The following is a 27,991-nucleotide window of genomic DNA, read 5'->3' as shown; positions in this document are numbered from 1 at the left end:
ATCTAGAGCATTTTGGAGCCGATTTCCATGTCTGATGCAGTCATCTTCAGGGCCTTGTGGTGTCCTCTCTACTCCTCATCCTAGTAATTCCTGTTCTGCTTTGACACTAAGAGAGTATGTAATTGTGTGTAGGGTAAGCTGCTGGGGAGATTTTTCAAAGTCAACACTACTCTAGTTTCTAAGAAGTAAATAAACACTTGGTGTACTGAGCTGGTCATATGTGACCATAGCTAGATTAGATTTGGGGCTCTATCCCCCAACACTCGATGATCCCTCCTCTATCTTCAGCTTCTTTCAGGCAGCAGTAACTCTCCCCCGGCCCCCAGCTGCTAGGCCTGTGTCTTCACTGAGGGAAATTCTCACATCACTTTAAGCCCAATGCTTTTCAGGAACATGACTTTGGGGTATAATTTTGCTGGTGTAAATGGCATGTACATGGGCCCCAGATCTGCCTCTAGCTCACCCCATGGTCATAAGCAAGGTTCTCTCCTCTATGTAGGGTGGAAGTGTTGAGGAATGTTTAGGTGTCAGTGCCAACACTTTTGGGTTCCCTGTCAGAGCTAGGAGGAGTTTCTTGATCTGGCTCTGGTCAGAGCATTGAAGAGTTGAGAGACAAGCAAGGTGAACACAGGGATCAGCCAGGGTGATGGTGAACTGGCAGGAGGTGGCACAGCTGGGTGGGTCAAGTTACTGTGACACTCAATTCATCAGTCTCCCAGCAGCGAGGGTGATGAGATGGAGGTGGGAGACCCAAAGTTTAAGGGTTACTGAGTCTAACACCTCATTTTACAGATGAGGAAACTGAGACTCAGGAAAGGAGGGCCTTGCCCAAGTTCACAGAGTAGGGCAAAAGCTGAAGTGGGACTGGAATCCAGGCCTCCTCACTCCCATATGGGAAGGGCAGAGAAGTGGACAGGAGAGGAATAGGGACCTTCTCCTCCCTTCTCAGCCCTTCATGCCTGTCATTTAGCTGTGGCCACGTGGATGATCACAAAGCCCTTGATGTCCGGGAAGTGGGGGCTGACGAAGTCTACCTGCAGCTGCCGTGGGCCGCTCTTGAAGGGGGTGATCTTGAATTGGACTGAGGCCTTCTCTTGGGGATCCAGGCTGGGCACACTGGGGAAAGAAGATGGAAGAAAGACAGACCATCAGTCACATCTCCTTCCTGAGCCTGGTCTGCCAGTCCATGGCACTCCAGAGCCCTCAGGATCAGGTCATACTTTGTGGCTTGACATTCAAGCCTTTCAATGTGCTTTCAGCTTAGTGGTCCCTTCCATTACTTCTCACTTATTTCAACCAGTCAGGCTAGTCTCCTCCCCATGCCCTGAACATACCTTATACTTACCCTCCTCTAGGCTTTTGGATGGATTGTTCCTCCTACCTAGGGTGCCCTTCCCATTCCAATTACATCCAAGGCCCAGATTAACTTTTTCTTCTTCCAGGAGACTTTCCTTGACAATACCAGCCATAGAGACCTTTGACTGGGAAGCTCTCCACCCTTCTTGATACCTGAAAAGCTCCCCAAGTCATCATTTAAAGTCCAGTTTAAATATCAGTTCTGCTGGGGCTTTCCCCTGGTCCCACCCCACTCCCACTCAAAGGCTGCCTCTGGGCCCCTAGATTTTGGGGAATCCATCCTTTTGCACAAATCACACTGTCTTCATTTGAAGGGCCATATGTTGCTAGAGTCCTTCTCCAGGCAGAACTCCATCTGTTCATCTTGGTGTTTCCAGCAGTTGACACATGAGTCAGGGTACAGGACCATGTGAGTGTGACTGAGCGAATGAATGAAAGAATGAATGAGTGAATGAATGACTGAGAATGAATAAGCAAATAGGTGAGTACACGGATAATTCGAATATGTGTGAATGAGTGAATGAATGTATAAATGAATGAATGAGTGTGAATGAATAGGTAAATAAGTGAGCGAATTAAAGAAATAATATGGATGAATGAACCAGTCAAAACTGAGTTGAGCAGATAAATGAATGAATGAATGAAAACATGACTAGAAGAGTGAATGAGTGAGTGAAGGAGAGAGTAAATGAATAAGAGTGAGTAAATGAATACATAAATGGGTAAATGAGAGAAAATATGAATGTGAATGAGTGGATGAGTTACATGATTGAATAAGTTAAATGATTAAATAAATAAATGAAGAAATGAAAGACTGATGTGTCTAGGCAGTGGGTTGGTTTCTCCCTCCTCCCCTTGCTGGCAGTGTCTTTACGGCCTGTTTTATATGGAAGGTGGCCCTCCCACCCCGGCTGACACTTACTCGATGCTGAGCTGTCCCTGGAGAAGGCCACTGCCCTCCACCATTAGTGAACAGTCTTTCACTCTCTCCGAGAGCGGGTTAAGCACCATCACTTCTACTCCAACTGCCACTCCCACCACGGCTGGGCCAAGTACCTAGAGGGACAATATCCATAAGTCATACTCCCTCCTCCTCATTCTCCCAGGAAACCCACGATCCTGGCTGGGTCAGGGAATGGGGAGTTAAACTTGGCTATCCTTTGCTTCTACCTACCCCATCACTGAGTCAGTCAGTCAGTTCAGTCACTCAGTTGTGTCGGACTCTTTGCGACCCCATGAATCGCAGCAAGCCAGGCCTCCCTGTCCATCACAAACTCCCCCCTCTCCATTCACACCACTTGTCCCCACCCTTGAGAGCTGAAGCTAGAGCTAAAAGCACAAATCCCCAGCCTCTGATGCCCTCCTTCAGATCTGAAGGGGGCCTGCCAGGAACAGGTGGCCGATCCAGACAGTAGTCACCTTGATGGTAATGAAGTCCTCCAGAGTAATGTCCTTCTCCACCAGGAGCTTCTCTCCTTTGGTCACAAGGCACATGGCAGCCAACAGGATCTTCTTGTCCTCTGTCAGGTCTTCCTTATATTGAGAATAAGATATTGCAATTGGGATCTTTTTCTCTGGAAGGGAAAGCAGAGGTGGGAGTTGGGAGTCCAGTGTTCTTTTTCAAAGAACCCAGAAGAGGAACTCTAAGAACCTTGCAACCAATGTGAGACAGTCATTATTATCATCAGTTCACAGGTTAAGAAACCTAAGGCTCAGAGAGGGTAATTTCTTGTCCAGTGTCACATAGCAAGTACATCAAGGGGCCAGGATAAGGTAGGATTCAAATTCAGGCCAGTCAGCTACCATGACACCAGGCTGTCTCTCTAAGAGCTTCTGGAGATGTGTTTAAAATTCCCCCAATCATTTCAAGTGGAGATATCACAATCCATCAGTGATTCATCCATCAGGAATTCACTCACTGTTCAATGAGCACCTACTATGTCCCAGGTGCAGAGAAGAAGGAGGCCAAAGGCCTCCATCAAGCTTCCTACTCAATGTGGAGGCCAACTCCTTACAGCTTCTCTAAATCCTCTCTCCCCAGTAAGGCCCAGTTCCACCAGCTGCAGAAAGCCTTCACTGATGCACTTACCCAATGATCTTGTACCCTCTGCCTTCGGAGCGCCTACGGTTCTGACCATGTCTGTCTCTTTCTCATCAGCCACAAACTCCCTGCTTATGTAATCTCTTCTTTTGAGCACGTGTCACACAGGCCATAGGTGACTGTTAGTCATATATATATATTTGATCACTGTATATTTTTTCTTTAAGGTACAACACATTCTTTCCAGTTTGCCTAAGCTCTACCATCCCCTACTGTTCTATTGCCACTGCTTCTTTTATTTCTGTTTCCTTCCTGTCCCCAAAGGCGTCTGAATATTCACCCTGTGGAAAAGATCCATAAATGTTTCAAACTCTCTGTTCCTCAGAATTTTGAGTATAATACATGCTTCTTGAAAGATCCACGAGTCAAAGTTCTACCTTAACAGGTTCTCTAAGTCTAGCAGGTTCTACCAGGAGAATCTTTACTACAACAATAATAATAATTAATAATTTTAAAAGCTAAATTTTACTGAGAGATTAAAGTGTGCTAGGGACTTGCAAGCACATTCGGGGATTATCTCATTTAATCCTCACAACAATTGCATGAGCAAGTATTATTATTCCCATCTTATAATAACATCAACAATACTGATGATCACTACCATAAATTAAATGTTCTTTAGTGGTAGGAATTGTTAGAAATACTTTATATATGTTATGTCATTTGTTCCGTGTATGGTAGGAGATGAGTGGTTCTCAAAGTGTGGTCCTGGGGCCAGCAGCATCAGCATCTCCAGGGAACTTATTAGAAGTGCAAATTTTACGGCTCCAGAGTAAAGAATCACCAGATACTCCCACTTATGCACATGAAGAGAGCTTTGGATATTAGTTCAGACCATGGGAGAAGGGAAGAGAAAGACTGTTTCATACAATATTCAGAAGAGAGCTTCATTAAGTTCTCTGGATCATGAACTCCATTGACAATCTAATAAAAGCTGAGACTCTGTTCATTAACAAATGTTCCCAACAGTCCCATCAACCATTAGATAGAACTGATGACTATAGACTACTTCATCCAACAAGAGCAGAATACACATCCTTCTCAAGTTCATACTGAATGTTCCCCAAGAATGATCACATTGTGGGCTATGAATAACACATGAACAAATTTTAAAGAATAAAAATTAAACAGTGTATCCTCCCAGACCAAAATAGAGTTAAACTTGATATCAGTAACAGAAAGATAGCTGGATGACTCCAGAATATTTGGAGATTAAGCCACACACTTCTAAATGACACTTAGGTCAAGGAACATACATCAAAAAATTTAAAAACATTTTGAACTAAATGAAAATATAACAATTTGTGGAATGCAGTAAAGCATTGCTTATATAGAAATTTGTAGCACTGAATACAGATATTAAAAAAGAAGAAAGACCTAAAATCAACAAATCTTAAATTTCCATCTTAAGAAATTAGAAAAAGAAGAGCAAATTAAATCCAGAGTAAGCAAAAAAAAAAAAAAAAGAGAGAGAGAGAGAAATAAAATTTAGAAAAAATTTAAATCAGAAATCAATAAAATTAAAAACAAGAAATCAAAAGAGAAAATCAACAAAACCAAAAGCTGTTTTCTTAAAAAATGATCAATAAAACTGATAAGTCTCCAGCCAAGTTAAATAAGAAAAAAAGAGAAGACACAAATTACTAACAACAGAAATGAAAGAGGTGATATCACTATAGGTCCCATGGATATTAAAAGGATAATTAATATTATGAAGAACTATATGCCCACAAATTTTATAACCTAGATGAAATGTACCAATTCCTTGAATACATTTTCTGCCAAAAGTCACAGAAGAAGAAATATACAATATGAACAGGTCTATTTTTATTTAAGAAATCAATAGTGAATCAAAGAATCAATAGTGAATAACCTTTTAAAACATAAAACATTGTGCCCAGATGAGTTCACTGGTGAATTCTTCCAAGCATTTAAGGAAGAAATGCCATCAATTCTCTACAAACTCTTCCAGAAGATGGAAGCAGAAGGAATACTTCCTAACCCATTTTATGAGGGCAGCATTACTCTAATACCAAAACCAAAGACATTATAGGAAAAGGAAATTACAGACCAATATTTCTCATGAACACTGATGCAAAAATCCTCAGCAAAATGTTAGCAAAATGAATCCAACAATGTATAAAATGAATTATATATATTGACCAAGTGGGATAGTATATGAGGTTGGCTCCAACATTCCAAAGTCAACTAATGTAACCTATCACATCAATAGACTAAAGAACAAAAGTCACATGAACATATCAGTAGATGCAGAGGAAGAATTTGACAAAATCTAGCACCATCTCATGACTAAAATTCTCAGAAAACTAGGAATAGTTGAGGAAGTTTTCAACTTGACAAAGAACATCTACATAACTATTAGTCCAAAAAAAAAAAAAAAAAAACCTACAACTAACAACATACTTAATAGTGAGAAACTCAAAGCTTTCCTACTAAGAAGGAACAAGGCATGGATGTCTCTCTCACAACTCCTTTTCAACACTGGACTAGAAGTCCCAGCTAAGACAAAAATACAAGAAAAGGAAATAAAAGGTGTATATATTTGGAAGAAAGAAATGAAACTGTTCATAGATGACATGATCATCTATGTAGAAAATCTGAAATAATCAGCAACAAAAAACTCCTCAAAGTAATTATACTAATTACTAATTATAGCAAGGACACAAGATATAAGGTTAACATGCAAAATTCAATCACTTTTTTAAAATACCAGCAATAAACTAGTCAATTTGAAGTTAAAAATGCCACTTATATTAGCAGCACCAAAATGAAAAACTCAGGCATTAATCTAACAAAATATGTCAAAGATATACATATATGAGGAAAGCTAAACAAACAAACAAAAAAACTGATGAAAGAAATCAAAGACTAAATTAATTAATGGAGAGATATTCCATGTTCATGGATAGGAAGACTCAATACTATCAAGACATCAGTTCTTCCCCACTTGATGTACAGACAAGGTAAACCCATCAGAATCTCAACAAGTTATTTAATGTATTTCAACAAACTGATTCTAAACTGATTTATGTGAAGAGGCAAAAGACCCAGAATAGTTAACATCATATTGAAGGAAAAGAAGAACATCAGAGGATCAACATTACCTGACTTCAAGACTTGTATAAAACTACAGTAATCAAAAAAGTGTGGTATTAATGAAAGAATAGACAAATAAATCAGTGGAACAAAACAGAGTTCAGAAGTAGATCCACACAAATATAGCCAGCTGATCTTTGACAAAGGAGCAATGCAAATAAAATGGAGAAAAGATAGTCTTTTTAATATATAGTACTGGAACAGCTAGACATCCGCATTTAAAAACAGATTCTAGACACATACCTTACCCACTTTATGAAAATGAAATCAACATTGATCTTAAGCCTAAATGCAAACTGTGAAACTATAACATGTCTAGACAATAACAAATGAGAAAACCTAGATAATCTTGGGTATGATGATGATGACTAATTTTTTAGATACAACACCAAAGGCATGATCCATGAAAGAAAAAATTGATAAGTTGCACTTGATTAAAATTAAGAACTCCTGCTCTGTGGAAGGACTGTCAAGAAAATGAGAAGACAAGCCACAAACTGGGAGAAAATATCTGCAAAATACACATCTGATAAAGGACTATTATACAAAATATACAAAGAACTGAAACTTCAATAAGAAAATGAACAACATGATTAAAAGATGAGCAAAAAATCTATACAGACAACTCACCAAAGATGTATAGATGCACAAGAAAAGATGCTCACATTATACATCATTGTGAAATTTCAAATTGAAACAACGAGATAGGACCACGTATCTATTAGAATGGCAAGAACCCAAAATACTGACACCACCAAATGCTGGAAAGGATGAGGAGCTCTTCATTCATGAACTGCCATTCATTAATGGTGGGAATGCAAAGTGTTACAGCCACATTGGAAGATAACTTTGGCAGCTTCTTAGAAAACTGAATATATTCTTATCATACCATTAGTAATCATACTCATCAGTATTTACCCATATAAGTTGAAAACTTATCTTCACACAAAAACCTGCACATGGATGTTTATCGCAGCTTGATCCATGATTGCCAAAACTTGGAAGCAATCAAGGTATTCTTCAGTAGGTGAATGGGTCAGTCAACTGTGGTATATCCGTATAAAGGAAATTCAGTGATGACAAGAAATGAGCTGTCAAGCTATAAAAAGCCATGGAGGAATCTTAAATATACCTTCCTAAGTGAAATAATCCAATCAGAAATGGCTACACACTATATGATTTCAGTGATATGACATTTGGGAAAAGCAGAACTGTGGTGACAGTTAAAAGATCAGTGGTTGCCAGAGATTTGAGGCAAGGGAGGGAGAAGTAAATAGAGGAAAATCAGGGAATTTTAGGGCAGTGAAACTATTCTGTGTGATATTCTAATGTTGGATACACGTCGCACACTTGTCAAAACCCAGGGAATGTACAATACAGAATGAACCCTAGACTATGGACTTTAGTTAATAATAATGTACCAGTATCAGTCAATTGTAACAAATGTACCACACTCTTGCAAGATGTTAGTAACACGGGAAGATGGGAGGTGGTGAGGGAATATATGGAAACTCTTGGGACTTTCTGATCATTTTTCTGGAACAAAAACTGCTTTAAAAAGACTGTTAATTTAAAAATTATAAATTTTTAATAAATTACATATATTAATAGTTACACCATTTGGCTTAGTAATTCCATTTTTGTGAAGCTATTCTGAAAAAAAGCAGCCCCAAAATCTAGACCAGAATACAGGAATTTTTTTCACCAGAGCGCTTGCTGCTGCTGCCAAGTCACCTCAGTCGTGTCCGACTCTGTGTGACCCCATAGACGGCAGCCCACCAGGCTGCCCTGTCCCTGGGATTCTCCAGGCAAGAACACTGGAGTGGGTTGCCATTTCCTTCTCCAGTGCATGAAAGTGAAAAGTGAAAGTGAAGTCGCCCAGTCGTGTCCGACTCTTAGCGGCCCCATGGACTGCAGCCTACCAGGCTCCTCCGTCCATGCGATTTTCCAGGCAAGAGTACTGGAGTGGGGTGCCATTGCCTTCTCCGAGTGCTTACTTTAGTCTTTTTTAAAAAATAGCAGGATGGGGGACACAAGTACACTCATGGCTGATTCATGTCAATGTATGGCAAAAACCACTACAATGTTGTGAAATAATTAGCCTTCAATTAAAATAAATGAATTAAAAAATAGCAATAGATAATAACTACCTCAAAGAAGGTAACAGATAAAATAAATCACCATATATTTATTTACAGATTATACATCTGTTAAAATGATGTGAGTGAAGAGCTTATAAAAATATTTATATTATAATGTAATATGAAAAGAGCAGAGCACTAATGAGTTTTTCAAAAAGCAACAGGCTTTAAAAATTTGGAAGGAAAACATGTTAACAATTTGTAGGTGGGTGGCAGGATCATAGGTGATCTTTCCCTTGTGCTAAATCTTTAATGAATATGCATTACTTTTAATAAGAAAAAAAGTCAGGAAAAAGTGTATGTTAATCAATAAATCCTTGTGAAGTGTTATTTTGTGATTTAGATTCTGTGAAAAATAAGTGAGAGAAAAGCAAAAAATATGGGACACCTCCTTCACATATTTTCACACCTTGTCAAAAAACACAAGCTTCACTTACTGGAAAAGTGGTTCAGAGAACAATGTCTTTGATTGAATCCTTAGGGTTCAGAAAGTGTATGAGAGAGAGAGGGAGAGATAGAGAATATATGGTGTAAGAGGAGAGGGGAGAGGATTCAGGGTGGTTGTAGGTTGTGCCTGATGCCTGCAGAATTCTCAGGACAGGGTCTCACATAGGTAGGCACTTAATAAACACCTTTTACTTGTCTCTTGAGAAACACTAGAGCCAGATGAGCTCCAAAATTTGTTGGATTTTAAAAAGGTAACACAAGACATATTCCACATGTTAAGAAATGCTCCCAGCAGGTATTTATTCATTGGTAAGTATTCAAACTGAGTGGGAACACTTGAGCATTACATGTTTGCCACGAGATGATTGTGCACTTTTATTATTATCCTTATTATTCAGTCCCTCTGAACCTCAGTTTTCTCATCTGCAAATGCTCAGAAATATCCCCTTCTCTTCTGGGAAAAGGGGCTGGGCCGACCAGGTCCCACCCAGCTGGGGCATTCTTACCTTCTTCTGGCCCTAGCTTCACTGTGTGGGATTCGTGCAGGATCTCTGCCACTGGCCTGCGGGTGTAAAGGATGGTGGCACCGCTCAAGTTGACTTGGACCCGCTGGGCCCGGGAGGTGAGGCTGGTCAAGCACAGGGCCAGCTTCAGGTCGTGACCCAGCACCGGTGGCTCCAGCACCTTGAACTTGCCGGTGATGCTGGGCTTGGTGGCAGGCTCCAGGAGGTCATCACGCCAGAGACCACGGCCGCCCCCTCTGCGGACCCGGGCCCTCCTTCCAGAGGTTTCCACACTGAACAGCTTCTTCACGGCCTTGCTGTACACCTGCCTCTCCTTCCGGGACCCTGCAGGGCATGGGACATCATGAGGCAGGCACTGTCTTCTCTGCCACCTCTCCCAGGGCCAGCTCTCCTCATTTCCCTCTTCTCTAAGCACAACCACTACTCCATCCCCACTTTAATTTACCATGGCTGTCGGAGGTCTCAAATTGGCAGCCCAAGAGCCATATGCAGACCTCAGCATTGTATTTGGATCTGGGACTACTTAAATAAAATTTTAATCAGTTACCAACTTCAGATTAGAAAATTTCACATAACAATAGAGATTGGTAGCCCTCTGACATATGGATGTGAAATCTCATATAATAAAGATAGCTGACACTTCTGTAGACTTACTATGTGCCAGGCACTGTGGTTCTAGATGATATATATATGTGTGTGTATATATATATATATTTCCTCCCTGGCCCAGGATGAAGGTACTATTATCATCCTAATTTTACAGATAAGGAACCCAAGGCACAGGAAATGAAGAAAACTTGTAAGAGAGCTAAAATTTAAACCCAGGCAGTCTGGTTCCAATTTCTGTGTTCCTAATCACCCCCTCTTCCCAACCTCTACATGGCAGTCATGGCCTCGAGCTGAGGAAGCTGTGCTTTCTCCGTATGGGAACATACTCGCTGGTTCTCCACAGTCTCCACCTGTAATTCTCCTGCTGCTGGTCTGCCACACTGGGGTGCCATCTGCAAGCTCCTGAAGACACGAGTTTAGGATCCCCAATCTCCTACTTTCCCTGTTGCTAGCACAGACCTGTCCTCTTTTTTGATCTCCAGACCAATATATGACTGGTCCACTGGCCCACTTCCACCCCCCGGGATGTCCCACAGGCGCCTCCAACCCAACCAAATACGCCATCTTCTGCCTGGCAGCATTCCCATGTCAGCAAATGGCTCCACTGTTTACCCAGCATCCAAGTCAGAAACTGGACATGTCCCTGACTCTTCCCTCAACCTTACTACCCACAACTGGTCAGGCGATAAGTTCCGTCCAACATCCTCACTGGTCTCCGGAATCTGCCCCCTTTTCCCCTCACTCCTTTCCCCTCAGACCACCATGTAAACTGTCTCACCCTCAGGTCAGTTTGCCGCCAGGCGATTGTGAACTTTGTTTTCATTTACAGTCCCTCCAGGTCTCCGTTTCCCATCTATAAAGTGGGGAGAAGAGGTGCGCAGGCGAGGCCTGAGCACAGTGCTCAGGAATGTTCCTCCCTTCTGGAGGATGTGGGCTCCATGTCCACTCCAGTCTTTCTTCTACCCTGACCTGTTCAAGACCCACCTCTGATGCTTCCTCTTCCTTGAGCTCTGGGCTGTCCTCCTTCCCAAACGTTCTCCCAAGTACCTCACTACTGTGTGGCCTGGGCTTGAAGGGATTCGTGTGGACCTAAAGGTTCTTTAACATGTCATGTTTTATTATTAAAATTTATGTGAAGTTTTCAGTTTACTCCATAATTTACTTATAAAATATTTTTTACTAAGAAAATGTTTCTTTTCTCTGCCAAAAATTCTAATGTGACTTTCTCAGGGAGGCCTTCTCTGACCACCAGATTTTTTAAAAACAGCTTTATTCGGATATGTGTTAATTTACCAACACACAATGTACAGATTTAAAAGGACACAAGCCAATGTTTTTTTAATACATTCACAGAGTTGTGTACCCATCACCACAATCTAATTTCATAACAATTTCTGTCACCCTTAAGAAACTCTATAACCATTAGTGGTCACTTCCCATTCCTCCCTGCCCTGCCCCAACCCTAGGCAACTGCTATTTTAATTTCTAATTTGCCTATTCCGGGCATTTCATATAAAGGGAATCATATAATGTGTGGTCCTTTGTGACTGGCCTTTTTTTTCACTTAATATTTTTAAGGTTCATCCATATTGTAGAATATATCAGTACTTCATTCCTTTTTATTGCTGAATAATATTGCATTATTGGAGAAGGCAATGGCACCCCATTCCAGTACTCTTGCCTGGAAAATCCCATGGGTGGAGGAGCCTGGTGGGCTGCCATCTATGGGGTCGCACAGAGTCGGACACGACTGAAGCGACTTAGCAGCAGCAGCAGCAGCAGTGGCTGTGAAGCAATATGTTGTTGTGGCTTTGAATATTATTAATGCTGTTAAGCATCTTTTCATGTTTTTTGGACATTTGTATATTGTCTTCAGAGAAAGGTCAATTTAAATCCTTTGCCCATTTAAAAATTGGGTTATTTATCTTTTCATTATTGAGCTATAAGAAGTATTTATACATTCTGGATACAAGTCCCTTATTGGATACATGATTTGAAAATATTTTCTGTTCCATGGGCTATCTTTCTTTTTTCTTGATGGTACCATTTGTAGTACAAGTTTTTAGTTTTAATGAAGCCCAATTTATCAGTTTTTTCTTCTGTCATTTGTGTTCTTGATGTCATATCCAAAAAGGCTCTGTTAAACTCAAGCTTATAAAGATTAGCTCCTGTTTTCTTCTAAAACCTTATAATTTTAGCTCTTTGATACAGATCAGTGACCCATTTGAGTTAATTTTTGTGTATGGTCTGATGTAAAAAGCCAGGTTTATTCTTGTGCACGTGGATAATCAGAGGTCCCAACACCATCTATTGCAAAAGGCTATTCTTATTCACCCTTCATGGAATTGTCTTGACATCCTGTCAAAATCAATTGAGCATAACTATAAGGGTTTATTTCTGGATTCCTCATTCTTTTCTATTGATCTGTAAGTTCATTTTCATGACCATATCACACTATCTGGGTTATTGTATATTTATAGTAAGTTTTGAATTTGGGAAGTTTGAGCCTTCCAACATTATTCTTCTTTTCTAAGATTGTTTTGGTTATTCTGGGTCTCTTGCATTTCCAAGTGAATTTTAGAAACAGCTTGTCAATTTTGGTAAAAAAAAACTCAGCTGAAACTTTGATATGGGTTTCATGGAGACTGTAGGTCAATTCTGGGGCATTGCCATCTTAAAAAAAAATCTCTCAGTCCATGAAAATGGGAAATCTTTCCATTTATAATTTCTTTCAACAATGCTTTGTAGTTTTCAGTGTACTAGTCTTGTTCTCCTTTTGTTAAATTTATTCTTAAATATCTTATTCTTTTTTTGCCATGCTGTGTGGCTTGCAGACCCTAAGTTCCCCAACCAGAGATTGAACCCAGGCCCCGCCAGTGAAAATACCAAGTCCTAGCCACTGGACAAACTACCAGGGAATTCCCAAAGTATTGATATTTTATTATTTTGGATACTATTGTAAATGAACTTGTTTTCTTAATTTCATTTCAGATTATACATTTTTAGTATCTTGAAATACTATTAATTTTAAAAATTGATTTTGTTTTCCACAATTTTGCTGAAATCATTTATTGGCTCTATTAACTTTTAGTGGATTCCTTAGAATTTTATGTGTACACGATTATATCATGTGCAAGAGATAGTTTTACTTCTTCCTTTCCAGTTGGGTTTTCTGCATCTATTGAGATGATCATGTGGTTTTTGTCTTTTTTATTGTTATAGCATACTATATTAATTAGTTTTTAATATTAAATCCATCTTGCATTCCTGCAATAAATCCCTTCCTCATGGCATATAATCTTTTTTATATGTTGCTAGATTCAGTTTGCTAGTATTTTGTTGACAATTTTTGCTTCTATGCACATAAGGGATATTGATCTCTAATTTTCTTTTCTTGTGATTTCATCATCTGGTTTTGGTATCAGGATAATACTAACCTCATAGGACAAATTAGGAAATGTTCCCTCCTCTACTATTTTTTGAGGAAAAGTTTGTGAAGAATTGGTATTAATTCTTCTTTTAATGTTTGGTAGAATATTCACCAGTGACATGTGGGCTTGGTCTTTGTGTATGTGTGTGTGTGTATTTTTAAATTATTACTGCATTCTATTTATAAACCTATTCAGATTTTCTAATTCTTCCTAAGGCAGTTTAGGTAATTCTTAGAGAAATTTGTCCATTTTATCTAAAGTTATCTAATATGCTGGTATATAGTTGTTCATAGTAGCCCCTAATGAACTGTTTTATTCACAACTCTTCTGACACCAAATGTGTGGGAGTTTCCCATACATACACAAGAAGGAAGGGAGGGAGGAGGGCACAGCACAGAAGTGGAGAAACAGATAGCAGAGTAACAGAGAGGGAGGGAAAGGGTGGAAGGGGAGTTCCCTAGGGGCTGGTCACTGGGTCTCTATGGATCAGCCTCTGAGCTCCAGCCCCACAGTCACTGAATGCACTGTCCTCTGCCTGCCTGGCTGGCCAGGGCCTGATCAGCATGTGCTGGGTCTTCCCCCATCACAGGCTGAGGTGGGCAGAATAGTGTCCCCCTAAATGGTATGTCAAAGTCTTAATCCCTGGTACCTGCGAATATAACCTTATTTGGAAATAAGGTCTTTGTAGATGTAATTAAGACTCCTGGGATAAGATCATCCTGGATTTAAGGTGGGATGGAAAGCCAATGATTGATGTCACTGTAAGAGAAAGGAGATGGTGATTTGAGACACATAGGAGGAAAGATGGAGGCAGAGACTGGAGTGATACAGCCACAAGCCAAAGAATGCAGGGACCACCAGTAGCTAGAAGGATCAAGGAAGGACTCTCCCCTTAGAGACTTTGGCGGGAGTATGCTAACACCTTGGTTTTGTACTTCTGGCCTCCACAACTGTGAGAAAATAATTTTCCGATGTGTTAAGTAGCTACATTTGTGGTAATTTGTTATGGCAGTCCTAGCAAGCAATATGCAGGCTCAGAGGCAGATGGCTGAACCGCCAACCTGGCTCCCCTGCAAGCCCCTGGCACCAGTCTCTAACTGAGATCTTGCCTCTGTGCTTAGAGCCTCTGACTAAAGATCAGTGGGGGGAAACTGCCTTCCTCCGCTCTACTCTAAAGCCTGTTGCAGAAAGCCCACCTGAATCTGAGGACAGCCAGTGTGTTCTTTGTAAATACAGTTTCCTTTGCTTGGAAAGCTGGTTCTTCTTTGCTCAGCATCCAGGCTGACTCAGGGGTAGGGACAAAGCACATTGCCCCAGGGGCTCTGAATCTATGCTTCAGTGAATGGAGCAAGTAGACAGGCCTTGCCATTTCATCCATGGAATGGGAGGCCTGTGGTTTGGTTGAATAGCACTTCTTAGAGTCAATCTGGAGTCAAGATGCAGAGGGTCCTGTCTTCTCAGAATGTCTTCCCAGCCCTTTATCTCCTGGCTAAATCTTGCTCCCTATAGATGCTCTTCATGAACTCTCCGCCCTGGCTGGATTAGCAACCCTTTCTCTGTGCTTCTCCAGCCTTCTGGCCTCCCCTACACTGTGCTGATCACCCTGCACTGTCCTTACACTTACTGGATGGTGAGTTCTCTGGGCTCTTCTCTTTCTCCCTTGCCTCTGAATCATACCTGATACTTAGGAGGTGTTTTATATTTCTGGAATACATAAAAGAACCTGGCACAGTGCATGGCACATTGTGGGTAGTCATGGAAGAGACAGCAGTCTAGCAGAGTGGAGGACCAGAGGCTCTGAGATTAGACAGAAGCTCTAGTTAGCGCCCTGCTCTTCTAGGTTTTGGAAACTTGGAGAAGCTACTTAACCTCTCTCTGATTCAACTTGCTTACCTGTAAGATGGGATATTTATGAATATTAAATGAAACAAGTCATGGACATTGCTTACCACGATGCTTAACACAATTTAGATACTATTATTAGCCTAGATGTAAAATCAGCTGCCCCACAGTGGGCAGTCAATCAACAGTAGATTATATTATAATTAGATAGTGCAGCCAAGTGTAGAGGAAGAGCATCGTTGTGTTCCTTGGCTGAGTCCACTTTCCTCTCTGCACCTCTGCCTTTCCCTCTGTCAAATAAACGTTATATAAGTGTCTACCTTACAAGCTTGTGGGAACTTCTTTGTAAACACTTGTTAAATAAAAGCATGTGAACATGGCCAGCCCACAATTGGCACTCAGCATGGTGACTGCGGTTATTGTCATCACACAGCAGGATGTTGATTTCTCTCGTGGCCATGGCTGATGCTTAGGACAGAAGGCCCCAAAGACCTTGTATTCTAAGTTCTAGAAACTCCCAGCAGATGGGACCAGGCATCAAACTGCGGGACATATGAGAGAAGTAGGAGTTTAGAAGAAGCCTTGCCACATACCACCCCTCTACTCCCCACCCCGTGACAGTGAGGAAGAGGCCTGAAGAGGAGAAGGTCATCAACATCAAGGGCCATGTTTCTAGAGAAGGAACTGAGGGAATATGGTAGTGTGTGTGTTTATGTGTGCATGTGTGTGCATATGTGTGTGGGGAGGTGTTTACAGATAGAATCAGTGTTAAAGTTTGGGGTGTTTGCAATAAGAAGGAGCTGGCTGGTAAAGGCTGGCAATGCCTACAGGAAGAGAAATCTGGCATTTCATTCTGGTGGCATTTCATTTCATTCAGCTCATTACTGAGCTGTGTATTCCATGAGCACAGAGGAAAAAATTGAAGGAAGATGGCAGGTGGATCACGGCCCGTCAAGAATTCTCTCTCCACCAGCTTCTGAGGGGGACACAGCAGCTGGATGAGTTTGGAGGCCACAGCCCTCCAGAATCTGGGGACAGAAATGACTACACATCAGAGAGAAGCTGTGGGACGGCCAGTGGGGCGGGAGGGTGTCTGCCGCAAGAGGGGCCAGTGTCTCAGGAATCAGCAGTGCCTGGGGCTGGCATAGGCGTGAGTCCCAAGACTGCAGGCCATAATAGAGACACCATCTGTCCTCCCAAAGCTTCGGAGTGAGTAAGACAGCAGCACCCGCCTGGCTTCAGGCCTTGAATCCTTGCCCCATGAAGTCAAAGGTGTTTCTTCTCTCCTCTCCTCCTTGGCCTAACACACTAGAAGACTCAGACTGGTGTTCTCAACTTGGCTGCACATTGGAATCGCCTGGAGTGCTTTTAAAAGTCCTGATGGCTGGGCCACACCCTCTGGAGACTGCAATTCAGTTAGCCTGGGTGCAGTCAGCTTGCTGTGGTAGGTTAAAATGGCCATAATACTTTCTTTGCAACTCTTCTCATCAAGAGGTAGAGTGTACTTCCTGTCCCTTCCATCTGGGGTGGTTGTTTATTGTTTGACCAACAGAATGTAGCAAGGGTAAGTTCTAAGTAAAGCCTCAAGAGACCCTGTAGCTTTCGATGTCACCCGCTGGGCACACTGCCAGGATTCTGTGGGTCTGTAGTTGACCCACGGAATCCTGAGCAAAGGGTAATTGTTGTTCAGTCTGTATAACTAAGACTGTACCCTAGGTGACTCCGATGTATATCCGGTGCTGCAAACCACCATACTAAAGGGGAGATAGTGGACAGTTGGAGGCAGCCAGAGCACACGCTGTCCCCTCCTTATACAGCAGCCTTCTGGGGTCACTGCCCCAGTTTGTGCTCAGAGGAGGGGAGGAGACTAGCTCTGACTCAGATTTGAACTTGAAGTCTTGATTACCCAAACAACATCCTTTTAACAGGCAAAAATGGCTGAAAAATGCACAGTCAGATCACAGCATTATTAAGGAACCTGTTACTTAGTGGGAAAAGGTGATTTTTAAAGTTTATAGCTGGAGGCACTGACCAGAAAAAATACATGTGTTTTGTGTTTGTACCCCAACAAGCACAGAATCTTCAGTAAGCCACTGACCCCCTAAATTAGTGACCATGGCTTAGGCCTTGGCAGATGATAAACAGGAGTTACTATTATTATTTGGTAGGGCCTATTGGTATGGACTTCCCTGGTAGCTCAGACGGTAAAGCGTTTGTCTACAATGCGGGAGACCTGGGTTCAATTCCTGGGTAGGGAAGATTCCCTGGAGAAGGAAACGGCAACCCACTCCAGTACTCTTGCCTAGAAAATCCCATGGATGGAGGAGCATGGTGCAGGCTACTCTCCATGGGATCGCAAAGAGTCGGGCACGACTGAGTGACTTCACTTCACTTCACTTCTCTGGTATGTATCCTGTTGTTTAGCCTCTAAGTTGTGTCTGACTCTTTGTGACCCCATGGACTGTAGCCCACCAGGTTCCTCTATCCATAGGATTTCCCAAGTGAGAATACTGGAGTGGGTTGCTGTTTCCTTCTCCAGGGGATCTTCCCCATCCAGGGATCAAACCTGAGTCTCCTGCATTGGCAGAGGGATCCTTTACCACTGAGCCACCAGGGAAGCCTCAGTATGTATCCTAAGTGTTCAATAAATAATACATGTTACTATCATCACTATTATTAGTGATTATTATTATCACATGTCAGAATACCTGGCACAGTACATGCAATATATATGTTAAAGGAAATGTAGCTATTGATATTGTCAGATGTGAGAAATCTATTTAGTAAACAAAGGAAGCTGTTAATATAAGCTAAAGACACTTGGCTCAAAGCAGAGAGACAGTGCCTAACCAGGCTGTCACCAACACATCTTATGAGAAAGGGCCTGGCCATGTTGCCCATCTGCAGCAGCCTGGCCACTGGGGAGGCTGATGGAGGCCACTGTATGCCCTTACCTTCCGGATACTTGTAGAGGCTGGTGATGTCCACGCGGGAGTCGCTGCCCACCGCCTTGGTGCTGATGCACCGCCCGATCTTCTTCGTGTCTGAGTACACACGCTCCCGGCTCTCATCCTCATTCCAAAGCCAGGTGATGTAGTCTGCGTTGACCTCCGCAAACACGAAAGGACCATCGTGGGCCAGATGCACGTCGCCCTCGCGGATGGCGGTGACGGAGGCCGGGCCACACCGGAACACGCCTGCGCAGGAGGGGTGGGCGTGAGCATCTCCAGGAGTCAGAAAGCGGGAGTCCGGGACCCACCCGGCTGAGCCCGTACCTTCGCTCTCCTCCTGGGGGGTGGCATCCAGAACCTGCCAACCATTGTAAGAGGGGCCCAGGTCCCGCCGGGCAAACCAGCTCTCATTCCAGACATGGAAATTCCTGCCGCAGAGAGGAAGGGGCAGGGTGGCCTCTGGTGAGCAAGAGAGGTTCCCCAGAGAGGGCAAGTGCCTGTCGCCAGCCAGACCCTGGGCCCTGCTCTGTGGTTGAGTTTGTGAACCGTCATTCAGCTGTATTGATGAATACATATCATCCACACAGGTACAGGCAGACCTTGTTTTATCCTGCTTCATTCACTTTATCCCGCTTTATAGATAACTGTGGTTTTTTTTTTTTTTTTTTAATAAATTGAGTGTTTATGGTAACCCTTCCTCATGTCTGTCTCACCTGTTTTCCCAGCAGCATTTGCTCACTTCGTGTCCCTTTGTGTCACATTTTGGTAATTTCTGCACTATTTCAAACTTTTTCATTATTATATTTTTTATAGTGATCTGTAATATTTGATATTACTAGTATAACTCGCTGAAGGCTCAAATGATAGCATCTAGCAATAAGTATTTTTAAAATAATGTATGTATATCATTTTTTAGACATAATGCTATTGCACACTTATTAGACTATAGTGTAAACATAACTTTTATATGCTCTTTTGGATTAAAAAATTCATGTGACTCACTTTATTGTGATATTCACTTTATTGAAGTGGTCTGAAACCTAACTGGCAATAGCTTCAAGGCCTGCCTTTATGTATACATATATATGTCTATATCTATATCTATGCTGCTGCTGCTAAGTCGCTTCAGTCATGTCCGATTCTGTGCGACCCCATAGATGGCAGCCCACCAGGCTCCCTCGTCCCTGGGATTCTCCAGGCAAGAACACTGGAGTGGGTTGCCATTTCCTTCTCCAATGCATGGAAGTGAAAAGTGAAAAGTGAAAGTGAAGTCGCTCAGTCATGTCTGACTCTTCGCGACCCCATGGACTGCAGCCTACCAGGCTCCTCCATCCATGGGATTTTCCAGGCAAGAGTACTGGAGTGGGGTACCATCGCCTTCTCTGATCTATATCTATACCTATGTCTATATCTATATCTAGATCACCTATATCTATATCTTGTTGTTCAAGGTCCAAAAATGCAACAGCCAATAAGACAGAAGATCCTTGTTCTCATGCAGCTTACATTCTAAGGAAGGAGACAGATAGGAAGACAGACAAAATTAAGTAAGCAGATAACTAATAAAACAATAAAGTAACAATAAATGCTGTGAAGAAAGAGAGGAGCTTGAGATGGAGAATAACTTCTGGAGATCTTTTCTAAGTAAATGACATCTAAGATGGGACCTAGAATAGAAAGAATTAGTCATAGGATGAGTGAAGGAAACAGTGGCCCAGGAGGAAGGAACAGCATGTGTAAAGGCTCTTGAGACAAGAAAAAACTTAGTGTATTCAAGGAACAGAAAGTATGTGTCTTTGGGCTATGTCAAGCACTAGGGTAGGTAGGTTTCAGATTATGCAGAGTTCTGTAGGCCTTGGTAGGGACTTTAAGCTTTAAGTTTCCTATGTTAAAGATGAGAATATGAGGCTAGGAAAAGTGACACCATTTGCCCAACATCACACAGTAGAAAGCAGCAGAGAGAAACCCTGATTGGCCTGAGTTGGTGTCTTTTGTCTTTACAGCTGGCCTCCAAACTGTTCTTTGGAAAATATTATAAAAAGCCTTTGGAAGTAAAGGGGAGAACATGTATAACCTGCATGGCGACAGAGATCCCAATAACAAAAGAATGACCTGTCCATTTTGCATAAATAAAGAGAAGAATGAAAATGTTTTTGGTGCTACTGCAGAGAGGGAGTGAAAAGAACCAAAAATAAGAGAAGAAAAGGGGAGAAGAGAGGCAGAGAGATGGTCTGAGGCTGGACACTAGCTTGGGGGGAAGCTCCCCTGGGGAGGCTGGACACTAGCTTGGGGGGAAGCTCCCCTGGGGAGCTGAAGGACATCCTAAGAAGAGGGATGCTGAGGCTGGCTGTGTTTCTTTCTGTACCATATGCTCTTCACTATTCCCCTGCTCTTTAGAAAGTTGGTTTTTCTTGGCAACTTGCACATGTATGAACAGACATTTGGACAAGGTTATTCATGGAAGCCTTGTTTGTAAAGGCAAATGTTTGGTCCGGCCACATGAGGTGGTTAAATAAGCAATGGTTTTTCTGTCCAATTGAAAAGCAGGCCAGGTTTGTAACTTCTCTTCCACTCACTAGCTGTGTGGCCTTAGGCAAGTCACTTGATCTCTCTGTGCCTTGGTTTTCTCATCTGCAAAACAGGGACAACGATACTACGTTGCTCACAAGGTTGTTTGGAGGAATACATGAATTTGTACACAGGTACGCCTTGGAGGTATAGTGGACTCAGTTCCAGACCACTACAGAGATGTGGATAGTGCAATAAGATGAGTTACAAGTATTTTTGGTTTCGCAGTGTGTATAAAAGTTATGCTTGCACTATGCTGTCATCTATTGAGTGTGCAACAGCTTTGTGTCTAAGAAAACAACCTACATACCTTAAGGAAGCTGTTGAAAAAATGATGCTGATAGACTTGCTTAACACAGGGTTGCCACAAACCTTCAATTTGTAGAAAAACGCAATATCTATGAAGCACAGTAAAAAGAAGAGTAATAAAATGAGGTAAGGCTGCATTGCAGCACTTAGAACTGGGCCTGGCATAGACTGTGCTCACCGAGTATGATGTTATTAAGTTTAAAACACTATGAAAATAAGGAAACTTTGTATGTACTGATATGGGATTGTTAAATGTAAAGCAAGATGAACAGTATTACGTTATATTGCTGATATTAAGTAGGAGGGAGAGGTGGGGGTGCGTGGGGACCGTGCATATGTGTGCGCCTGTATCTGCAGGGCTTCTCTCTGAAGAGATGTAAGAAACTAATTTCAGCCTTGCATCCAGGAGGATGGGAAGGCTTGAAATGGGGGAGGGAGACTTAAACGCTATAGCCCATTTGGTACCTTTTGAATATTAAAGCACTGAATGTATCTTCTACTTAAAAAAATTAAATTAGAATGAATTTTGTGAAGCGTTGTGCAAAGAGTTTTGTTTGAGGAGGTTGTTCCCACACAGCATAGTGCACAAGCAGCCCAGAGAGCAGGATCAGGCTACAGAGGTGACCCTGCAGAGGGAGTCACAAGAATCTAGGGGCCGGCTCAGAGTCCTGCGGAGCGGAGAGCTGGGGGTACAAGGTCATTCAACCTTGAGGCCTGTTCTTGGTCTCTGAGTTACATGTCCAGAGGCCCCTGTACCTCAGAAGAAGAGTCATCCTGCTGGGGACCAACCCCTCCTCTGCAGGGTGCCTGTCACCCCTTCCAGAACTGGCTCAGACCCAGTGGAGCTGGGCTGCAGATCTGGGTGGGCCACAGGGTGCCCCTGGGACCCAATAGCCAGGGACTCACCACATGCTGTCTTCTGTCAGGTCTTCCAGCGTTCGCCCGAAGGAGTCCACGTACTTGTCCACACTCAGGTTCCTGTCCGTGTCATGGGCCGAGTTAAAGTTGGACACAACCCGTGTCGCGATTCCCAAGCACCTGAGGACTGAAGAGCAGGACACTCATGAGGCTCCAGGACAGGCCGGGACCCAGCCTCAGGGACAGGTGGTCTGGCCCCCCTAGCAGGCAGCCTGTCTCACATCTGGCCACAGCCCCCTCCCTATCTCTCCCAGGGCTGATGCCTGTCTCCAGGCTCAGAAACACCTCCATCTCCTGGACATTCTCTCAGGGGACTTCGAGAGTCACCACTGCCACCCCCTTGTGAATAGATGGGCTCTGAAGCTGACAGGACCTTGGAAGCTGTATAATAACCCTATAATAGCCATACCAGCCCATGAGGACTGGGGGCCCAGGACCACAAGACTCTCTCAAAGGCACTCAGTGAGCTTGAGATTCCTCAAAGATCAAAAGTTGCACAAATGAGGAATCTGGTTTCCCTCTTCATTAGCCTGTCTTCTAGTTCCCCATCACTAATAAAGATATTTTTGGTGTGGGGGAGGGATTCTTATGAAAATATATGCAACCAAATGCAGTTGAGTTGGTCGGGGGTTGGGGATCTTCTTTCTTGGGGTACCTGTGCACATGACTCCAGCGAAGACCCAGCACTGGCCGTACTTGACGGGCTTGAACCTGCCCTTGAACCACTTGTGCAGAATGGCCACGCTGCCACGCCAGTGCAGAGGGCTGGTGCCGCCGCCGTACTTGCCCTGCCACTGGCCTTGAACCACGCCCCGGTCGTTGTTGCTGTTCACCTGGACAGAGGAGGCCACAAGTCCACCCTCCGGCAGGGCTTCCCCCTTCAGGAACTTCACCATCGTAAAATCTCCAACTTTGGGCCACCCCCTTATTTGGGGCTACTCCTTCCTTTTAAACTGTCTGAAAATTGGGGTCATCTGCTCTCTTAAAATACTTACCTTTTGGTGCCATTTATCATTTTCAATTACCTTCCTTCGGGATGTTCTATTGTTGAAAATCAAATATAGTTTTTGAGCATTTCTTGTTTTAAGTGATCTGTTTTGGGGACTGTTGGTGGTAATAGCTATAGAGACCCTTTGTTGTGGTGGTTTTTAGTCTCTAAGTCATGTCCGACTCTTTTGCAATCCTGTGGATTGTAGTCTGTCATGCTCCTCTGTCCATGGGATTTTCCTGGTAAGAACACTGGAGTGGGTTGCCATTTTCTTCTCGAACGGATCTTCCCAACCCAGGGATCAAACTTGCATCTCCTGCACGCATCTCTTGCACTGCAGGAAGATTCTTTACTGCTGAGCCAAATGTTTACTGTGTACCAGACACCGTTCTAAAGGCTTAGTACACACTATATTAATCTTTTAAACCTATGATGTACATTCTATTATCTTCCTTTTTTTTTCAGATGAGGAAACTGAGATGCATAGAGGTTAGGGAACTTGCTCATATTGCACAGAAATTTAGAAAGAGGTGACTTGCGAGTTCAGTACTTTGACTTGGGAGCCTGTCAAATCCCACAGGCTTGTAACGCTCTACTGTTTGGGACTGGTCACTGCTTTTGATTCTCTGTGCTCTGACATCTCTCTGAAATCTTGGGGAACTGAGAATATCAAATATGAAAAAACCAGTTTTATCTGTTTTTGGAATCACAGATACCCAGGCACTGACTTTAACAGACACTTACTATAGAGAGAGTTAGTAGGCCCTGTGGCTGCCTTCTGAGGAGGAAGCACTGGCCTGTAACAGATTAAAGATGGCATTCTTCCCACAGCGAGGTGGTTCCATGTACCCTCTCCCTGAATCTGGGCTGGCCTGTGACTGCTTTGACCAAGGACCATGGTGGAAGTGATGCTGTGCCTGTTCCCAGGCCTAGGCTTTATGAGACTGGCAGCTTCTACTTCTTCTTTTTAGAATAATTTCCTGGGGAGGCACCAGCTGCTTTGTCTGGTTACCCTCAGACTGCCACGCTATGAGGAAGCCCAGCCTATTCACATGGAGGCACTACATGGAGAGACAGAGTGATGACTGCCCAGCTGCAGCTCATGCAACCATCCCAGCCCAGGGGCCAGACACGAGAGTGAGCAAGCGCCTGGGTGTTCCAGCTCCAGCAGACGTGGCATGGAAGAGAACCAAGGAAACATTGACTGCTGGAACTAATGCCCTAGATGTATAGTCCCCACAAACCATCCCAGAAATCTTCCAGCTTTCAGACACCCCAGCTGAAGCATCTGGGAGCAGAGATGTTCTGTCTTCCCAGTGCCATGCCCAGTTCCCAGTTCCTGCAAATCACTGATTTGCAAAATTGTCAGCATAGTAAATGGCCGTTTTACACCCCTGAGTTTGGGGGTGGTTTTTTTTATGCAGCAAGAGAGAATTAAAACAAAAGGTGACAGGAAAAATCTTAGGGTTGTTCCTGAGGTTTGGCCTAGGGACCTATGAAGAAGAGTGCGTGCAGGGATGGCAGGTCTCCTCACCATGGCGCTGACGGCTCTGGTGATGTAGACGGGGTCATGGCGGTGGGACACGTCGGTGGCTGGGTCGTCTTGGTAACTAGGGGTTCGGTCCAGGATGGAGAGGCAGATGTTCAGGATGTCCTCCTCAAACTGTCCCCAGAGAGGCTGCTCTTAGAGGTCAGAGTCACACCCACAGTTCAGACCCTCTCACAACCTCCCCCAGTCATTTGTGTTGTGCAAGGGAGCTTGCCTACACTTCCTGCCCCCCACCCCACTCCAGGGACACCACAGAGGACCCCCAAGTCTCAAAAACTCAAAGAGTTACCAGGAACCATATGCTCAGCCTTAATCACCTTTTTCCCCATGATTTTTTCAAATACACTTGAGTTAGTTGATAACATTTACGAACTGGGAGATTTTTCACATACAATTTAAGATTTCTGGTCTTTGAATATTTGGAAGGTCTGGGAACCCTGGTCTGATTTCCCCACGTGTTGAGATGGCGTTACCCCTTAGATGGAATTAAACCTTCTGGTATATCATCCCTGCCCAGTCCTGAACCCTCAATGCTTTCAACCCCTGCCCCTCAGCCTGAGAGTCAAGGTTCTCTACTTGCTCGGAGTCCAGGCAGACAGAGCTCCTCCATAGAACCTCCGCTACTCCCTGACTCCCCTCCTCCACTGCTCTGACTGCTCTTCCTCTGACTGTCCAGATTCTGCCTGACTTTGGGGACCCAACCCCAATATCATGAAGTCTTCTGTACTCCTTGAGGTGGTTTTCCTTGACAGTCTTTTAAATTCTTTCTGCTGCCATCTGTACCATTCTGACCGTGCCACCCCCTCCCACAACATTGCACCTTGCATTGTAACTGTTTATCTAAGCCAGTGGCTCTTGAAGTGTGGTTCCAGACCAGCAGCAGCAGCAGCACCTGGTGACTTGGAATACAAACTCTCAGGCCACCTCAGACCTAATGAATCAGCAACTTGTTGGGGAGGCACATGGATCCCAGCCACCTGTATGAGCCCTCTGTGTCCTTCCTGTCCACACTCAAGATTGAGAGCCCCTGATCTAAGCTATTTATGTATACCCAATGTACCTTCCCTTCCCAAGGACCCAGTGTAGGCCCTGGTACAACTAATAGTAGAGACTGGATAAGTGGGCTTGGTCTGAGAGTCGGTCTAGTTGTACCTCTTGGGAAGAAGAGGACACACAGAAGGGCTCCTGCACTGACTTTTCTCATGTCCCCAGCCCTCCTTCTGCCTCTCATGCCTCTCACCCCCCTTTTGGTCTGGGCCCCTGGAGACCTGCCCGAAGTTCCAGCCTTGGGCTCGGATGCGCTTCTCCACACCCCGGAAGATGATCCCGCTGTCGTTGAGCACGTACTCTTGTCTCTCTTCCTCTGAGTCCAGGAACACGTCGTCCTCTGAAAGGCAGTGGTCAGGCCTGGCGTGAGGGATGGGAACGTGGAGCCCTGGCCTCACCGGCCTGGGGAAGGGGCTACATCAGGCATCAGCTGCAGGATGGTGCCTGGAGGCAGCTGGAATAGGAGCAGGCAAGAGGGGCTTGCTGGCTCCCAGGCTGCCCCCTGGCCAGGCCCTATTCCATCTGGCTGGTCTTTCCTCAGGCAGGGACCAACCCCACCCCAGGCCCAGATGGAAGGAATTTAGGAGCCCTGATGTCTTTGGATAACCTGACTTAATGCCAATTAAATATTAGTAAGAATTGTCATTCAAGTTCCTGCTTACTAACTTAACCCTCAGTAAGAGTACTGACCCCAGTACCCCTTATGATGTACCTTGCATACTACAAGCATTAGCTCAATAGATTCTCACCAAAACCCTAATAGGTAGGCACTATTATTATTCACATATTACAGATGAGGAAACTGAGACTCACAGAGGGCAGCAACTTAGCAAAGCTGGGACTAAACCAAGGCTGTCTGTTGGCTAAAGCCTGATACTTATCCACTTTTAGGTCTTTCCTGCCATTAAGCCCCATTTTTGCCCCCTGGCCTTCACACGCTAATTCCTGTCCCTCTGGCACAGCACCTTTGGAGTGTCTGCTACCAACTTCCTCTGCCCAGGCCTGCCCCTACCTGGGCCCCAGGCTCTTGCCAGGCCTTAGCACTCATCCCCCGGTCCCCTAACCTGCCTCCCAGACTTTCCTGAAGGACAGTTTCTGGGAAAACCTCAGCCTCAGGCTCAGGAGCTCTTACCTGGGCACCATGGGTTGAAAAGGAGAACAAACTCGCCCAGCTTCCGGTCACTATGTTTGCGGCGAGAGGAAACCCTGGCGCTCAGCTGGTAACGGCCAATGACGGCATTGGGAGGGCTGGCAAGGCTGAAGGTCGTGGTGTTCTCTGTCTGAGCCTCCTTCACTGCCATCCAGGTGTCACCCCGCTCCAGCTCTGATGTCTGGAACACGGCTTTGGTGTGGAGGGCCTCAGAAGCCTGGGGTCCTGGCAGAGAGGAGAGGGAATCAAGAGAGCCAGCCGGCTCCAGGAAGCTCAGCTCTGGAGAAATGGAAAAGCCACAGGCCCGGAAGGCCACCCTTCAGCACCTGAACTGCTGGACACTGCGGTGGGGAAGGGCCTGACCAAGATGCAGGAGGTGGCAGAGTGGAGTCCACCTTGGCTGTCCTGACTCCTGCCCATTTGCCAGATCAAGGAGAAAGTAATAAGCCTCTCTGAAACCAAAGAGTGCTTGAGGAATTTCCATACCTTCCCAGAACCCTGGACTTCTTGGTGTGCATAGAATTCCAGAGTTGTCATCTTGCCTGTCCTACTGCCTGCTGGCAGCACCTTCCAACCACCCCAGAAAGCTCAAACCACCTACAGGGACTTGTTTTCTGCAAAGTCTGGGCTGATGACCACAGGGTTTCAGGTTGCTGGTCACCAGACCCATCTTTAAGACTGCAGATTAGCAGCAGAACGCACTGACCAGTCAGGTACCTGTCTCCACGGTGAAGATGAGGGTCTCCTCGCTCTCCAGGGGTCTGTTCAGCTCCAGTGTGAAGGTGAACCTCTGGCCCCTGCGGACCACCAGGTTGGAGCCGGGGTACTCCTGGGTGTGGTGTGCAGTGCCGTTGCGCAGCCGCTGCCAGTCCACCTCAGTGACTCTGAGCCCTGGGCAGGGAGAGCACAGGGAGATGGGACCCAGCTCTCGGACATTTCCCAT

General features: G+C 44.2%; 1 protein-coding gene across 1 annotated transcript; it reads right to left on the bottom strand.

The window, feature by feature from the left end:
- Nucleotides 1–962: 962 nt before the first annotated feature.
- TGM6 (transglutaminase 6) lies at nucleotides 963–27,991 on the bottom strand. Its single transcript, XM_027558114.1, has 12 exons — nucleotides 27,766–27,991; nucleotides 27,031–27,273; nucleotides 26,120–26,238; nucleotides 24,837–24,965; nucleotides 22,970–23,147; nucleotides 22,303–22,441; nucleotides 18,844–18,947; nucleotides 18,523–18,765; nucleotides 9,669–10,010; nucleotides 2,776–2,930; nucleotides 2,279–2,412; nucleotides 963–1,116 (listed from the first exon to the last, which is right to left on the bottom strand). Exons 1-12 carry the CDS (start codon nucleotides 27,989–27,991, stop codon nucleotides 963–965), a joined length of 2,166 nt encoding a protein of 721 aa, XP_027413915.1.

This window comes from Bos indicus x Bos taurus, chromosome 13 (assembly GCF_003369695.1).
Source record: "Bos indicus x Bos taurus breed Angus x Brahman F1 hybrid chromosome 13, Bos_hybrid_MaternalHap_v2.0, whole genome shotgun sequence".
Taxonomy (NCBI): Eukaryota; Metazoa; Chordata; class Mammalia; order Artiodactyla; family Bovidae; genus Bos; species Bos indicus x Bos taurus.
The sequence above is the reverse complement of the archived record's forward strand: the minus strand, read 5'-3'. Positions and strand labels throughout refer to the sequence as shown.